General features: G+C 42.9%; 1 protein-coding gene across 1 annotated transcript in view; it reads left to right on the top strand.

Annotated features, from left to right (window-relative positions):
* The window catches only part of cfap54 (cilia and flagella associated 54), a gene marked incomplete at its 5' end in the record, with an annotated part of 138,402 nt that overhangs the window by 32,170 nt on the left and 87,348 nt on the right, over positions 1-18,884 (top strand). The window contains 2 exons of the mRNA XM_084178040.1: positions 167-366; positions 18,708-18,873. Of these exons, the coding sequence (XP_084034166.1) occupies positions 167-366; positions 18,708-18,873 (366 nt within the window). The remainder of the gene's footprint in view (positions 1-166; positions 367-18,707; positions 18,874-18,884) is intronic.

Genomic DNA, 18,884 nt, shown 5'->3' on the forward strand with positions numbered 1-18,884 from the left:
CCACACTGAGGCTCACACTGATACCCTATTTGCCCTATATGATCAAAAGAAGTGCACTATATTGAAATAATGGTCTCATTTGAGATTTTCCCTGACTCTTCTCCAATGTCAGTGTAATTAGGCCCATGGATCTGCAGTGATTTATTTTTCCCATGTTGTCCCACAGCCTCAAGCGAAGACAACAGCGTGGAGTCGACACCCATAGAGAAAAACACGGACACTTTTTCAATGTTCAAGAAGTCGACAGCGGAGCAGCTGCAGTCAGTGTGGGACGTGGTAGAGAGAGGTCTGGAGGGAGTGATCAGAGGCTGGACCAGACTACTGCCCTGTGACGGATCAGCCATCTCTGACACGGTCTTCATGCAGGTAAGACCTCACCTTAACACCTAATGTTATCTCCTCTCCTGCACAGCCAAAAAGTACACACTTACAGAGTCTTAAAAAGTCTTACATTCATTCATCTGATTTAAAGGCCTTAATAGGTCTTAAAATGTCTTAAAGTTTCCAAAGGTCTTAAAAAACCACAACAACAAAAGACAAACAATTGAACATCAAATAATACTCGAGGCGCATTTTCAAGATGTTAGAGCGCTATCCACATGTGTGCCTCTGTGTGTGCACGTTATTTGCGTGTACGAGTGCGAGTCGGGCCATTGCCAGAGGAGAGAGCAAGGTAGATTATACAATTTGATAGACAAGAACACTAACTAGAGCTGGGACGATAAACCAAAATGGCAGACACGGATCATTGCCCTCTTCTTACTGAAACAATTTTGCTTATGGGGGGGAGCGGCTAATGGTAGAGAAATGAACATTTAATTCTCTGACAACAGCTCTAGTGGACATTCTTGCAATCAGCATGCCAATTGCATGCTCCCTCAAAACTTGAGACATCTGTGGCATTGTGTTGTGTGACTAAACTGCATATTTTAGAGTGGCCTTTTATTGTCCCCAGCACAATATCCTAGACGCCCACCTGAGCGACCCATACACCAAAGAGAAGTCCCCATCTGTTTTATGGCCCTGCTGTAAGTTGCTTATATGCAGCCAAAACAGAAAGATAAATGTGGTCAGAGACCTACTAGAGCGGCAACGCCCCCTCAAGATTCTGAGCCTGCCTGGCAGGGTTGGTTCTACAAAGCCAGAGCCCCCTGATGGGAGAGCATAATATACAAGGAAATTCTCAAAGCTGCTAATGAGAACCTTGATGACCTTGTACCTAGCCGGTGGGGATTCCGGTGGGGTACACTCAGGTAGTGGCAGTGCTGGCAACACTGGCTGCAGTAACCCATGGGGAGGGGGTCACACTCGGACAATCAGAGAGGGAGCATATTATTGTGGCCCTGGTGGCACAAAATAATGAAAGGTCAGACTGCATGGAGATGCTTGAGAAAAATGGTTACCAAGGGGGACCAGAGTGTTTGTGTTTCAGGGGAAGAGGGTGGATCTGATCTCCATCACCTAGGACTTGACATAGGTTAATCAAATGTCAAATGTCAATTTTTGCTAAATCTCGCATGCTTTCTCAAACAGCTGTAACTGTATATGCATTCGTAAATCAGGTCCTTTCTTGAGTTGGACTCTGGGATGTAACAACCGTTGAGCATCTGAGCTTATGGTTGATTGTGTAGGAAAGGGGTTGAGTGTGTGTGTGTGTGTGTGTGTGTGTATCCCACATCTGTTGCAAGGGGGTAAGGATGTTAGGGAGAATATACAGTGAGGGAAAAAAGTACATTTATCATAATTTGGTTGTAATCCAGAGGTTAGAAACTGTACAGTGGGGGGAAAAAGTATTTGATCCCCTGCTGATTTTGTACGTTTGCCCACTGACAAAGAAATTATCAGTCTATAATTTTAATGGTAGGTTTATTTGAACAGTGAGAGACAGAATAACAACAAAAAAATCCAGAAAAACGCATGTCAAAAATGTTATAAATTGATTTGCATTTTAATGAGGGAAATAAGTATTTGACCCCTCTGCAAAACATGACTTAGTACTTGGTTGCACTTGTTGGCAATCACAGAGGTCAGACGTTTCTTGTAGTTGGCCACCAGGTTTGCACACATCTCAGGAGGGATTTTGTCCCACTCCTCTTTGCAGATCTTCTCCAAGTCATTAAGATTTTGAGGCTGACGTTTGGCAACTCGAACCTTCAGCTCCCTCCACAGATTTTCTATGGGATTAAGGTCTGGAGACTGGCTAGGCCACTCCAGGACCTTAATGTGCTTCTTCTTGAGCCACTCCTTTGTTGCCTTGGCCATGTGTTTTGGGTCATTGTCATGCTGGAATACCCATCCACGACCCATTTTCAATGCCCTGGCTGAGGGAAGGAGGTTCTCACCCAAGATTTGACGGTACATGGCCCCGTCCATCGTCCCTTTGATGCAGTGAAGTTGTCCTGTCCCCTTAGCAGAAAAACAACCCCAAAGCATAATGTTTCCACCTCCATGTTTGACGGTGGCAGGGGCGGTGTGTTCAATAGGGCGATATGGGCGACGCACTGCCAAACGGGAAAAGGAAGGGATTTTTTTTCTAATCAATTATATCACGGCAACAGTAGTTATCAGTGTTGTAATCTAGACGTCTGATCTGCCACAGTGCCACACTGCCACTAAATGTCAAATCAGGCTAAAGTCGTGCTTCAAATGGCTCCCCCCCCTTTTGGGGCGATTTCAGTCAGGTTGAAAATCGCCCAGAAGTCTGTCATAGACTCCCATGTAAAATCTATTTTTTTCAAATTTCAGAGCTTTCAATACAATCTCTATGGGTGTCTGAGGGCTTGCACTTACGCGCTTTCGTCATACATAACGTAACCATGAACGTAACTAAGAAAAGAGCGGGTAGCCTCATCAATCAATTCACGTACTACTATCAAGATGGCTATAGCGTTCAGTGCAACTCGATTGTGTCTTTGAAAGAAGTTCCTTTTTGTCGGCGAACAAATGAAGATAAATTGGCAACGAAACAATTAGGACCTCCCAGACCAAATTTAATAATTCAACAGGTTTCTACTAAAGGCGGAAAGTCCTACACCCGAGGATTTTCCAAAAATTGGTACGAACGAAAAAAGACATTGCCACTCAACTGGATGAGGGATACAGGCTAGCTGTCCGCCGCCACAACGATGAGGTTAGTGTTGATAATCACAAGTTTACTGGAGAACTGAGACCAAGTAGAGACTTTGGACAGGGTGGATATGGTATAATAAAGGCAGTTTATTCAGAGGTAAAGATATCTGGAATCGCGTGCACGGACCCGTTCGTCAAACTCTTAGGGAGCTATACATTAAGCCCCATTACTTACCATATCAGATAAGAGAAATTGCTGCAGCTACATATATTTTACATCCTGGCCCTACATAGTTCACTATTTGCATCACTTACCAAAATATTACATGTGGTCATATATGCTTGGAAAGTGGAGATGCCATAGAACGTCAAAAAAGTAAACATTGCTGGAGACACATTGCCGTTTTGGAGAAGACATCGCGTTTGCTAGCGAAGAGATTTGTTGTGGCAAATGAACTTGGGCTGGGAATTGCCAGGAACCTCACGATAAGATATATGCATTGCGAGTCTCATGATTCTATACGTATTGCGATTCGATACTGTGATTTTATTGCGCACCATATGTCTGTTGCAGAGGGATCAGAAAGCCATGAGAACGAGTTTTGATCAGTCATGGAAATAAAAGTGCTGAAAACAAATTGGCTCCCAATGTGAAAAGATTGAGAACAAGCTATGAAGGAACAATAATGGTGTTTTGGTGCAGGTACAGCCAACTAGCGCTAAAATATTGCGATATTGTCAATACAGTATATCGTAAAGTATCACTATGTAACTCGATTTCTTTCACCCCAATCCCTCAAATTAACGGTAAATAACTGAATTGTTTGCCCCACATTTAGCTAAGATGATTAGCTAGCCAGCTAAAATGTTTTATTTAGTTAGCAGTCGCATCTACAATAGTTTACTGTCAATAACATGTCTCCAAAAATGACGTGGTGTCTCCAATTGTGTTGACATTTTACAATTGCGATGCGCATCCATGAGTATCCACTTTCTGTAGCTCAGCTGGTAGAGCACTGCGCTTGTAACGCCAAGGTAGTGGGTTCGATCCCCGTGACCACCCATACACAAAAATGTATGCACGCATGACTGTAAGTCGCTTTGGATAAAAGCGTCTGCTAAATGGCATATTATTATTATTATTATTATTATTATTATTATTATTATTATTATTATCTGAAGAGAGCCCCGAAACATTGTGTGCAGACATTTTATGCAATAAATGAAGTAGGTTGAATCTAGTAGTTCTGATCTTCTGATTGGTCCTGATGAGTTGGGCGAGGTCCCCTCCAGGCTAGTGTCACTGTTGCATTGGCTCTGAGTCGGGTTCTCTGTCTTCAAATGTTCAGCCTAAGAGAGGGGATTTTTGTGTGTGTGTGTGTGTGTGTGTTTAACAGTGATGATGTGTGTGTGTGTGTGTGTGTGTGTGTGTGTGTTTAACAGTGATGATGTGTGTGTGTGTGTGTCCTAAGAGCAAGAACTCGTGAGTTGGAAGAACTGAGAGGCCTATGGCGTGGGTGTTGTCCTTGGCCACCTGCTGACAAGGCTGACAAGATAGGACCCTTTTGTCCATTGTTATTGGATAGGAACAGAACTTATAACCAGCTCCTGACCTAAATAGATCTTAGCACAACATTTTACTCAACATATCATATTCCATATTCACTATAACAAATATATTTACTACGACATTAGCAAGAACCGCCACATCCTCAGCCGGCTAATCCAGTGTGTGAAGTTTTGCGGAGTGTTTGAGTTAGCTTTGCGAGGCAAAGATGAAACTGAGGGCTCCACCAACCCTGGTAAGCCAACACTTTTGAGATCAGTCAATAAATGCTTCTGGTATTGACTTATATGCTGCCCCTGTCTTCATGTTGTTGCTGGACATATCTTTTTTAAAATGTGTGTAGGTCACCTAAATCATCAGAAAAATTGCCCCCCCTGAGAATTTTTTCAGGAGCCGCCACTGGACGGTGGGGATGGTGTTCTTGGGGTCATAGGCAGCATTCCTCCTCCTCCAAACACGGCGAGTTGAGTTGATGCCAAAGAGCTCGATTTTGGTCTCATCTGACCACAACACTTTCACCCAGTTCTCCTCTGAATCATTCAGATGTCCATTGGCAAACTTCAAACGGCCCTGTAGATGCACTTTCTTGAGCAGGGGGAACTTGCGGGCGATGCAGGATTTCAGTCCTTCACGGCGTAGTGTGTTACCAATTGTTTTCTTGATGACTATGGTCCCAGCTGCCTTGAGATCATTGACAAGATCCTCCCATGTAGTTCTGGGCTGATTCCTCACCGTTCTCATGATCATTGCAACTCCACGAGGTGACATCTTGCATGGAGCCCCAGGCCGAGGGAGATTGACAGTTATTTTGTGTTTCTTCCATTTGCGAATAATCGCACCAACTGTTGTCACCTTCTCACCAAGCTGCTTGGCGATGGTCTTGTAGCCCATTCCAGCCTTGTGTAGGTCTACAATCTTGTCCCTGACATCCTTGGAGAGCTCTTTGGTCTTGGCTATGGTGGAGAGTTTGGAATCTGATTGATTGATTGCTTCTGTGGACAGGTGTCTTTTATACAGGTAACAAGCTGATATTAGGAGCACTCCCTTTAAGAGTGTGCTCCTAATCTCAGCTCGTTACCTGTATAAAAGACACTTGGGAGCCAGAAATCTTTCTGATTGAGAGGGGGTCAAATACTTATTTCCCTCATTAAAATGCAAATCAATTTATAACATTTTTGACATGCGTTTTTCTGGATTTTTTTGTTGTTATGTCTCTCACTGTTCAAATAAACCTACCATTAAAATGATAGACTGATCATTTCTTTGTCAGTGGGCAAACGTACAAAACTGTACAGTTTCTAACCTCTGGATTACAACCAAATTATGATAAATGTACTTTATTACGTATTGGATCACTAAAAAATACAATCTTTACATTACCATGTAGTTTACCAATAAAATGGTCTGATGGTGATGTGGATATACTCGGAATACATATCCCAAATGAAATAAATGATCTCACTCCAATAAATTTTACGCAAAAATTAGAATTTTCCAATTTAAATTATTAAACAAAATTCTTGCTATCAGTAGTATGTTATTTATATGGGGGATACAATCTTCCCAGCTCTGCAGATTTTGCTGCGAAGAGACAGAATCATTAGATCATTTGTTTTGGTACTGTCCATTTGTAGCTTGTTTTTGGTCACAGGTCCAGGAATGGCTGAAGGATTGCAATATTTACATGGAGCTAACCCTGCAGATAGCAATACTGGGTGATCTGAAAAGTCATAGTTAATCGATCAATAATATAATAATTATTTTAGCAAAAATGTTTATTTTCAATTTACAATCTGTAGAAACAATGAGAATAGAAAGGTTCAGAACTTTTGTGAAACATCACAGTACAGTTGAAAAATATATGGCAAATAGAAATCCAATATGGATGGTGTTAAGAGATAGATGGGAGGTGTTGAATGGAGCTGAAGGATGGGACTAATAACAACTAATAACAACAAGATATCTAATGTAAAGCATACTGTGTCCATAATAAGTATATAGGTTATAGGTTGAGAGCTTTTGTGAAAGAGCACAGTTAGAAAGATATGGCATATAGAAGCAAACCGGATGGACATCATGAAAATGATCGGCGAGGTTGATGGTAGAGGAAGTTCAGGAGTAAAAACAAACAAAATATAATTATTGTATAATTGACTGTGTCCATAAAATGTATACAGTATGTATAATCTGGAAGTAGAGGCCTAAGCGTTGTTCACTAGTTTACTCCAATTAGGGAAGGGGTGGTGGGGTTGGAAAGTAATAAAGGGAAATATATATTTTTTAAAGGATATGTATATATATATGTATGTATATGTATTTATATGTATGTATATGTATTTGTGTGTATATATATATATATATATATATATATATATATATATATATATATATATATATTAGTATGTATATGTGTGTATATATATATATATACAGTGGGGAGAACAAGTATTTGATACACTGCCGATTTTGCAGGTTTTCCTACTTACAAAGCATGTAGAGTTCTGTCATTTTTATCATAGGTACACTTCAACTGTGAGAGACGGAATCTAAAACCAAAATCCAGAAAATCACATTGTATGATTTTTAAGTAATTAATTTGCATTTTATTGCATGACATAAGTATTTGATCACCTACCAACCAGTAAGAATTCCGGCTCTCACAGACCTGTTAGTTTTTCTTTAAGAAGCCCTCCTGTTCTCCACTCATTACCTGTATTAACTGCACCTGTTTGAACTCGTTACCTGTATAAAAGACACCTGTCCACACACTCAATCAAACAGACTCCAACCTCTCCGCAATGGCCAAGACCAGAGAGCTGTGTAAAGACATCAGGGATAAAATTGTAGACCTACACAAGGCTGGGATGGGCTACAGGACAATAGGCAAGCAGCTTGGTGAGAAGGCAACAACTGTTGGCGCAATTATTAGAAAATGGAAGAAGTTTAAGATGACGGTCAATCACCCTCGGTCTGGGGCTCCATGCAAGATCTCACCTCGTGGGGCATCAATGATCATGAGGAAGGTGAGGGATCAGCCCAGAACTACACGGCAGGACCTGGTCAATGACCTGAAGAGAGCTGGGACCACAGTCTCAAAGGAAACCATTAGTAAAACACTACGCCGTCATGGATTAAAATCCTGCAGCGCACGCAAGGTCCCCCTGCTCAAGCCAGCGCATGTCCAGGCCCGTCTGAAGTTTGCCAATGACCATCTGGATGATCCAGAGGAGGAATGGGAGAAGGTCATGTGGTCTGATGAGACAAAAATAGAGCTTTTTGGTCTAAACTCCACTCGCCGTGTTTGGAGGAAGAAGAAGGATGAGTACAACCCCAAGAACACCATCCCAACCGTGAAGCATGGAGGTGGAAACATCATTCTTTGGGGATGCTTTTCTGCAAAGGGGACAGGACGACTGCACCGTATTGAGGGGAGGATGGATGGGGCCATGTATCGCGAGATCTTGGCCAACAACCTCCTTCCCTCAGTAAGAGCATCGAAGATGGGTCGTGGCTGGGTCTTCCAGCATGACAACGACCCGAAACACACAGCCAGGGCAACTAAGGAGTGGCTCCGTAAGAAGCATCTCAAGGTCCTGGAGTGGCCTAGCCAGTCTCCAGACCTGAACCCAATAGAAAATCTTTTGGAGGGAGCTGAAAGTCCGTATTGCCCAGCGACAGCCCCGAAACCTGAAGGATCTGGAGAAGGTCTGTATGGAGGAGTGGACCAAAATCCCTGCTGCAGTGTGTGCAAACAAACTGCTTTTCTGATGTATCAAATACTTATGTCATGCAATAAAATGCAAATTAATTACTTAAAAATCATACAATGTGATTTTCTGGATTTTTGTTTTAGATTCTGTCTCTCACAGTTGAAGTGTACCTATGATAAAAATTACAGACCTCTACATGCTTTGTAAGTAGCAAAACCTGCAAAATCGGCAGTGTATCAAATACTTGTTCTCCCCACTGTATGTATATATATATATATATATATATATATATATATATATATATATATATATATATATATATGCGAGAAACAAAAACATATGGGGGATTGGCAGTGATGCAGATAATTATTTTTTTAAATTTTATTTAACCTTTATTTAACCAGGTAAGCCAGTTGAGAACAAGTTATCATTTACAACTGCGACCTGGCCAAGATAAAGCAAAGCAGTGCGATAAAAACAACAACAACACAGAGTTACATATGGAATAAACAAAATGTACAGTCAATAACACAATAGAAAATCTATATACAGTGTGTGCAAATGTAGTAAGTTATGGAGGTAAGGCAATAAATAGGCCATAGTGCAAAATAATTACAATTTAGTATTAACACTGGAGTGATAGATGTGCAGAAGATGATGTGCAAATAGAGATACTGGGGTGCAAATGAGCAAAATAAATAATAATGTAAATAACAATATGGGGATGAGGTAGTTGGGTGGGCTAATTACAGATGGGCTGTGTACAGGTGCAGTGATCGGTAAGCTGCTCTGACAACTGATGCTTAAAGTTAGTGAGGGAGATAAGTGTCTCCAGCTTCAGAGATTTTTGCAGTTTGTTCCAGTCATTTTCAGCAGAGAACTGGAAGGAATGGCGGCCAAAGGAGGTGTTGGCTTTGGGGATGACCAGTGAGATATACCTGCTGGAGCGCATACTACGTGTGGGTGTTGCTATGGTGACCAATGAGCTAAGATAAGGCGGGAATTTGCCTAGAACTGATTTATAGATGACCTGGAGCCAGTGGGTTTGGCGACAAATATGTAGTGAGAGCGTACAGGTCACAAAGGTGGGTAGTATATGGGGCTTTGGTGACAAAACGGATGGCACTGTGATAGACTACATCCAATTTGCTGAGTAGAGTGTTGGAAGCTATTTTGTAAATGACATCGCCAAGGGCATGTTTAGCAGCATGAGCATTAATGGAAGTTACAATCTATCTTCAATATTAAAGCTGATCTACCCCCCCCCCCCCCAATAAAAAAAATATAATAATTATATATATATATATATATATATATATATATATATATATAAAATAAGGGATTTTCTTTATTTTAAATATTTTCTACATTGTAGAATAATAGTGAAGACATCAAAACTATGAAATAACACATATGGCATCATGTAGTAAACCAAAAAGTGTTAAACAAATATTTTATATTCTTCAAAGTAGCCACCCTTTGCCAACTCCTTTGCCACACTCTTGGCATTCTCTCAACCAGCTTCACCTGGAATGCTTTTCCAACAGTCTTGAAGGAGTTCCCACATATGCTGAGCACTTGTTGGCTGCTTTTCCTCCACTCTGCCGTCCGACTCATCCCAAACCATCTCAATTGGGTTGAAGTCGGGGGACTGTGGAGGCCAGGTCATCTGATGCAGCACTCCATCACTCTCCTTCTTGGTAAAATAGCCCTTACACAGTCTGGAGGTGTGTTAGGTCATTGTCCTGTTGAAAAACAAATGATAGTCCCACTAAGTCCAAACCAGATGGGATGGCGTTATCGCTGCGGAATGCTGTGGTAGCCATGCTGGTTAAGTGTGCCTTGAATTCTAAGTAAACCACAGACAGTGTCACCAGCAAAGCACCCCCACACCATAACACCTCCTCCTCCATGCTTTACGGTGGGAACTACACATGCAGAGATCATCCGTTAACCCACAACGCGTCTCACAAAGACACGGCGGTTGGAACCAAAAATCTCAAATTTGGACTCCAGACCAAAGGACAGATTTCCACCAGTCTAATGTCCATTGCTCGTGTTTCTTGTCCCAAGCAGGTCTCTTCTTCTTATTGGTGTCCTTTAGTAGTGGTTTCTTTGCAGCAATTCGACTATGAAGGCCTGATTCACACAGTCACCTCTGAACAGTTGATGTTGAACTTGAACTCTGTGAAGAATGTATTTGGGCTGCAATTTCTGAGGCTGGTAACTCTAATGAACTCATCCTCTGCAGCAGAGGTAACTCTGGGTCTTCCTTTCCTGTGGCGGTCCTCATGAGAGCCAGTTTTATCATAGAGCTTGACGGTTTTTGCGACTGCATTTTAAGAAACTTTGAAAGGTGTTCCGTATTGAGTGACCTTCATGTCTTAAAGTAATGATGGACTGTCATTTCTCTTTGCTTATTTGAGCTGTTCTTGCCATAATATGGACTTGGGTCTTTTACTAAATAGGTCTATCTTCTGTATACCACCCCTACCTTGTCACAACACAACTGATTGGCTCAAACACATTAAGAGGGAAAAAAAATCCACAAATCTCTCATCTACAATGTTTGTTCGGTTACGGTCATTTCTGTTCATCCATTCAATATATTATTATTCCAGTCTTTTACCGTTCTCATTGTTGGAGTGTTCACATTGTTTGCAGAGCGCACAACCTATGCTACACTTTTGAGAAACAAGTTTTGGTTTATTTCATTCTGTTTACAAGTTGTCAATTTAGTCATTGTCTTTTGTTTGGAGCGCTCCTGTCAATGTTGAGTAAGGAAGCACACCTGATTATGCATAGAAGTAGGCCTATAGGCTACCTGGCCTGTGTGCAAATGTAGGCATAGGCCTATAAATGTGCCCATTTGGGTATCTGATAGTATTTCTGATTGGCTTAAACGCACTACCACTAATGAGCTGTAGAGCTTCTCAAAGTAATGTTTTCTTCACCTCAAACAGCAAGCAAACAAATTCAGTTTTTACATCCATTGAGAATGACAGTAGTTCCTGAATATATTTGAAAATTCTTTCCAGCTCTCTCCCTTTCGATAACCACTCAGCATGAAAGGTAAAAATGTCATGCTCTGATCCAGTGGAAATGTCATAAAATAGGCCTACCTGATTACTTATTTTCCCTTGCGCAAATGGCCTACAGCCGTGTCTGTCCCGAGCTCACTGATGCGGGAAACTCTGACGGCACAGAATATTTTATGCAATGTTGCAAGTTTGCTGGCGAGATTTGGGCCGGACCCAAGTTAATAGTTGATACAAGTTCATTGCAGACAGGCCTTGCGTAACCATAACTGGCACACAAATTGGTACAAATGGGAAGATACATTGGCATTCCACATGAGAAAGGTTGCCAACTCCTCGTGTAGCAACTTCAGGAGAGTAATGGCAGAATCTGCGAAAGCCAGTAGGCGCGGGAGGAGGATGGTCTGTCTGTTTTCTGGTTATCTTGATCTCTGGCTCCCCTTGAGTCATGTGGGTCTTATTTCATCAAATAGTGCACTAAAAGCATCAGACAAGCTCAATGCATAAGTACACTATATATATATACAAAAGTATGTGGACATCCCTTCAAATTAGCGGATTTGACTATTTCAGCCACACCCGTTGCTGACAGGTGTATAAAATTGACCATGCAATCTCCATAGACAAACATTGGCAGCAGAAAGGCCTTACTGAAGAGCTCAGTGACTTTCAATGTGTCACCATCATAGGATGCCACCTTTCCAAAAAGTCAGTTTGTCAAATTTCTGCCCTGCTAGAGCTGCCCCGGTCAACTGTAAGTGCTGTTGTTGTGAAGTGGAAACGTCTAGGAGCAACAACGGCTCAGCCGCAAAGTGGTAGGCCATACAAGCTCACAGAACAAGGCCGCTGAAGTGCGTAGCGTGTAAAAATCGTCTGTCCTCGGTTGCAACACTCTCTACTGAGTTCCAAACTGCCTCTGGAAGCAACGTCAGCACAACAACTGTTTGTCGGGAGCTTCATGAAATGGGTTTCCATGGCCGAGCAGCCGCACACAAGCCTAAGATCACCATGAGCAATGCCAAGTGCTGGCTGGAGTGGTGTAAAGCCTGCCGCCATTGGACTCTGGAGTAGTGGTAACGCGTTCTCTGGAGTGATGAATCACACTTCACCATCTGGGAGTCCGATGGACAAATCTGGGTTTGGCGGATGCCGGGAGACCTCTACCTTCCCGACTGCCTAGTGGCAACTGTAAAGTTTGGTGGAGGAGGAATAATGGTCTGGGGCTGCTTTTCATGGTTCGGGCTAGGCCCCTTAGTTCTAGTGAAGGGAAATCTTAACGCTACAGCATACAATGAAATTCTAGAAGATTCTATGCTTACAACTTTGTGGCAACAGTTTGGGGAAGGCCCTTTCCTGTTTCAGCATGACAATTCCCCTGTGCACAATGCGAGGTCCATACAGAAATGGTTTGTCGAGATCGGTGTGGAAGAACTTGACTGGCCTGCACAGAGCCCTGACCTCAACCCTATCGAACACCTTTGGGATTAATTGGAATGCCGACTGGGAGCCAGGCCTAATCGCACAACATCAGTCCCCGCAGCAAATTTCTTCCCAGAAGAGTGGGGGCTCTAATAGCAGTAAAAGGGGGGACCAACTACATATTGATGCCCATTATTTTGGAATGAGATGCTCGACGAGCAGGTGTCCACATACTTTATGTAATGTAGGGTATATAGTTGATTTGATTAAAACACAAATATACACTACCAGTCAAAAGTTTGGACACACCTACTCATTTTTTTTTTACATTGTAGAATAATAGTGAAGACATCAAAACTATGAAATAACACATATGGAATCATGTAGTAACCAAAAAAAGTGTTAAACAAATCAAAATAGATTTGATATTCTTCAAATAGCCACCCTTTGCCTTGATGACAGCTTTGCACACTCTTGGCATTTTCTCAACCAGTTTCATGAGGTAGTCACCTGGAATGCATTTCAATTAACAGGTGTGCCTTGTTAAAAGTGAATTTGTGGAATTTCTTTCCTTCTTAATGTGTTTGAGCCAATCAGTTGTGTTGTGACAAGGTAGGGGGGGTATACAGAAGATAGCCCTATTTTGTAAAAGACCAAGTCCATATTATGGCAAGAACAGCTCAATTAAGCAAAGAGAAATGACAGTCCATCATTACTTTTAAGACATGAAGGTCAGTCAATATGGAACAATTCAAGAACTTTGAAAGTTTATTCAAGTGCAGTCGCAAAAACCATCAAGCGCTATTATGAAACTGGCTCTCATGAGGACCGCCACAGGAATGGAAGACCCAGAGTTACCTCTGCTGCAGAGGATCATTAGAGTTACCAGCCTCAGAAATTGCAGCCCAAATAAATGCTTCACAGAGTTCAAGTAGAAGACACATCTCAACATGAACTGTTCAGAAGGGACTGTGTGAATCAGGCCTTCATGGTTGAATTACTGCAAAGAAACCACTACTAAAGGACACCAATAAGAAGAAGAGACCTGCTTGGGCCAAGAAACATGAGCAATGGACATTAGACCGGTGGAAATTTGTCCTTTGGTCTGGAGTCCAAATTGGTGATTTTTGGTTCAAACTACCGTGTCTTTGTGAGACGTGGTGTGGGTGAACGGATGATCTCCGCATGTGTAGTTCCCACCGTAAAGCATGGAGGAAGAGGTGTTATGGTGTGGGGGTGCTTTGCTGGTGACACTGTCTGTGATTTATTTAGAATTCAAGGCACACTTAACCAGCATGGCTACCACAGCATTCTGCAGCGATACACCATCCCATCTGGTTTGGGCTTAGTGGGACTATCATTTGTTTTTCAACAGGACAATGACCCAACACACCTCCAGCCACGAGCTGCCCAGTGACACAAGCCTACCAGATGAGCTAAATTACTTCTATGCCCGCTTCGAGGCAAGTAACACTGAAACATGCATGAGAGCATCAGCTGTTCCAGATGACTGTGTGATCATGCTCTCCGTAGCCGATGTGAGTAAGACCTTTAAACAGGTCAACATTCACAAGGCCTCAGGGCCAGACGGATTACCAGGATGTGTACTCCGAGCATGTGCTGACCAACTGGCAAGTGTCTTCACTGACATTTTCAACCTCTCCCTGTCTGAGTTTGTAATACCAACATGTTTCAAGCAGACCAGCGTAGTCCCTGTGCCAAGAACACTAAGGTAACCTGCCTAAATGACTACCGACCCGTAGCACTCACATATGTAGCCATGAAGTGCTTTGAAAGGCTGGTCATGGCTCACATCAACACCATTATCCCAGAAACCCAAGACCCACTCCAATTTGCATACCGCCCCAACAGATCCACAGATTATGCAATCTCTATTGCGCTCCACACTGGCCTTTCACACCTGGACAAAAGGAACACCTATGTGAGAATGCTATTCATTGACTTTGAGGGCACTATCGTTCAACACCATAGTGCCCTCAAAGCTCATCACTAAGCTCAGGACCCTGGGACTAAACACCTCCCTCTGCAACTGGATCCTGGACTTCCTGATGGGCCGCCCCAGGTGGTAAGGGTAGGTAACAACACATCCGCCACGCTGATCCTCAACACTGGGGCCCCTCAGGGGTGCGTGCTCAGTCCCCTCCTTTACTCTCTGTTCACTCATGACTGCTTAGCCAAGCACGACTCCAACACCATCATTAAGTTTGCCGACGACACAACAGTGGTAGGCCTGATCACTGACAATGATGAGACAGCCTATAGGGAGGAGGTCAAAAACCTGGCCGTGTGGTGCCAGGACAACAACCTCTCCCTCAACGTGATCAAGACAAAGGAGATGATTGTGGACTACAGGAAAAAGAAGAGGACCGAGCACGCCCCCATTCTCATCGACAGGGCCGTAGTGTAACAGGTTGATAGTTTAAGTTGCTTGTTGTCCACATCACCAACAAACTAACATGGTCCAAACACACCAAGACAGTCGTGAAGAGGGCAAGACAAAACCTATTCCCCCCAAGGAGATTGAAAATATTTGGCATGTATTTTCTGTTACAGGCTAAAAAACAATGTTAATAAAGTTATTCTTTGTTGTAAGTTGATCTTTATTTTTTATTTTTTTGTTTTCTTTAATGTTAATAAGGATACAATGTTATGCAGAGGTGTACTTATAACAATTTTATAGACAAATGATACTATTTACAGTCGCGGCGGAGAGTTGGGGGGCACGAAATGTTTACTTCTTCCTAGGGGGGGCGTAACAGAAAATAATTGAGAAGCACTGGATTAGATGTTGAGGAGTCTTATGGCTTGGGGGTATAAGCTGTTTAGAAGCCTCTTGGACCTAGACTTGGCACTCCGGTACTGCTTGCAGTGCGGTAGAAGAGAACAGTCTATGACTAGGGTGGCTGGAGTCTTTGACAATTTTTAGGGCCTTCCTCTGACACCGCCTGGTATTGAGGTCCTGGATGGCACAAAGCTTGGCCCTAGTGATGTCCTGGGCCGTACGCACTACCCTCTGTAGTGCCTTGCGGTCGGAGGCTGAGCAGTTGCCATACCAGGCAGTGATGCAACCAGTCAGGATGCTCTTGATGGTGCAGCTGTGGAACCTTTTGAGGATCTGAGGACCCATGCCAAATCTTTTCAGTCTCCTTAGGGGGAATAGGTTTTATCTTGCAAAAGGAAGAAGAATGCCCATGGCCCTCTGCCCTAAGAGTGGATACTGCCTCTCTACACTCAATTCACTCAGTGTCTGTGATGTGAACCTCAGTCTCAATGTGGAGTCAGACGTCATATCAATGAACTGGTCCTCCTCTGCAGAGCTGAAACCAGTTGGAGCTGGTGCATTGAAAGGATCTCTCACCCAGTCATATTGGGAACTGTTTTCAGGGAAGTACTTTTTAAAGAATCCCATCAGTGATGAAATATGCTCCTTAATATATGGAATCACTGAGGTGGCATCATAGTCAGTAGTGTCAACAAATTCATGCAGGTTCTCAAATGAATCAGTATTTCCTTCATCAAGTCGCCTGCCCCACATTGCAAGCTTTCGAGTGAAAGAGCTGATCTTGTCTGTGACCTGAGGGAGGTGTTTATCTTTCCCTTGAAACTGTATATTTAGTTCATTTAGCTTTCCAAATATGTCACTCAGGGAGGCCAGTTTTGCCAGGAAGTTCTCATCACAAAAATTTTCTGCGAGGTCATACTTGTGCTCCTGCTCCGAAAACATTCTTATCTGCTCTCTGAGCTCAAAAACTCGGGACAAGACTTTTCCTTGTGACAGCCACCTTGCTTCACTGTGAAACAGCACAGCTTGATGTTCAGCTCCCATCTCCTTACAGATAGCAGAGAAGACTCTTGTTTTTAGTGGTCTGGTCTTTATAAAATTGACTACACCTACAATGTCAGTCATAACCTCACTTAATTCAGAGGAAAGGTGCCTTGATGCCAGTGCTTCTCTGTGTATAACACAGTGTGTCCACTCAGCATTAGGTGAGGCCTTCTTGATGAGTGCCGGAAGTCCTTTTCTCATCCCTGCCATGGTCTGTGCACCATCACTGCAAACACCAATGCAGTTCTCCCACTTTAGCCCATTCTCAGTCAGGAAGCAGTCCAGCATTTTGAATAGCTCTTCAGCTGTGGCTCTGTCTCTGACATATTTACAAAAAAGTAGATCCTCACACAGGGAGTTTGTCATGTCAAAACGTACATAAGCGATAAACAAACAGTCTTTGTTGCTGTCAGTTGCTTCATCGAACTGTAAGGCAAAACGTTTGTCTTTGAGTTTATCTACCAGCTGTTCTTTAAGATCGTTAGCAATGTCATTTATACGTCTGGCGACAATGTCATTGGACAGAGGGATAGTTTTTATTTTTGCAGCACTTGCGTCATCCAGCATGACAGAGACCATGTCTAATGCTGCAGGCAGTAACAGCTCCTCTGCTATGGAGTGTTTTTTTTTGCACTGAGCAATTTGGTACGCCACCTTATATGATGCTAACAGCTCGCTGGTTTACTGAAGTAGCATTCACAAAGCGGGACGATTGTTGGCAATATTCGGCACGTTTTCGCTGAAAAAACTCAAGCGGCTTATCAGTGTGATTGGGGTGTAACGTCTTTAAGTGACGCCTTAATTTATTTGGCTTCATGCTGTCTGCTGCCAACATTTTTAGACACAGTAAACATACCGGTCTTTCCTCGTCTCCCACCGTAGTCACAGTGAAGCCAAGCGCTACATACGCTTCGTCATATTTCCTCGTCTTAGCTTTCGGGAGACTTACGTTTGTCTCATTATCTCCGTCTCTCTCCGCCTTTCTTTTCATCCCTGTTGAATATTTTTCCATGGTGTCTCTTAAGGGTTTGTCATCTGCACTTCATATCTCCTGTTCTGTGCTGTGTGCTCTTGTTCGATGCAAAAAAAAAACTACTCCCTGTGGTAAAAAAAAGCATGTTCCACGGGGTCACACGCGCCCCCCCTGGCATTGCTCCGAGCCCCACCAGGGGGGCGCGCCCCACTATTTGAGAAGGACTGATCTAATCAAATGGCTACCCAGACTATTTGCATTGCCCACTTGACACAACTGTGGGAAGCACTGGAGTCAACTTAGGCCAGCATCTCTGTGGAACGCTTTCGACACCTTGTAGAGTCCATTCCCTGACGAATTGAGGCTGTTCTGAGGGCAATAGGGGTGGGGTGCAACTCAATATTAGGAAAATGTTCCTAATATTTGGTATACTCAGTGTATGCGCTTCATATTCATCTGTAAAATGTCAGCGGAGCACTGAGCGTACCGCAAGCTTTTTATTTTCAAAGCCTTTTACATTTAATTCAGCTCATGTCATGCTATTTTAGCTTTTTGCGACACGCAGAAACAACTTTGAAGACAACCACCACAATGTAAAATCCTAAAAAGTTGCGCCGAGAAAGATGCACCGCGCTGTCAACAGAGCTCAGAGCTCGGTGCCATACACAAAAAAAAAAAAAATGTATGCACGCATGACTGTAAGTCGCTTTGGATAAAAGCGTCTGCTAAATGGCATATTATTATATTATTATTATTTATTATCGGATGTATTGGGTAACGAAATCCAACTTTTTGGATATACTGTTAATGAACGATTTAGAACATGAATACTCATATTTGCCTTGGTAAAATATATGTTATAAATGTCATCACTAAAGCGCGTTTACACCCACTCTGGGCACAGTGGGTGGACACCCTACTACCTGATAGAAATGATAATCATGTGTTATTGCATTGCTAGACTAGTGCTTTCACTAGGTCTCAAAGTGCTTTGCATTGTAAAGAGGTAACTCTACACAACCACTTCTGAGGTGACAGCTATTTTGGCCCATGTCTCTTACCACACATCATTCTCTATTTACAGAAGTTTGCTGGGCTGGCCATGCGTTCCCCTGCAGGAGGAGGGGACGGAGAGAGGGTGAAGAGGCCCTCCCTGTCTCTCTCTCTCTCTCTGATCCCAATGGACCTGCATCTGGAACTGCTGTCTGTCCAGCACAGAGTCTCCCTCAAGCTGCTCAACACCTGCCCAGGTCTGTCAGCA

This window comes from Coregonus lavaretus (assembly GCF_964263955.1).
Source record: "Coregonus lavaretus genome assembly, chromosome: 15".
NCBI lineage: Eukaryota > Metazoa > Chordata > Actinopteri > Salmoniformes > Salmonidae > Coregonus > Coregonus lavaretus.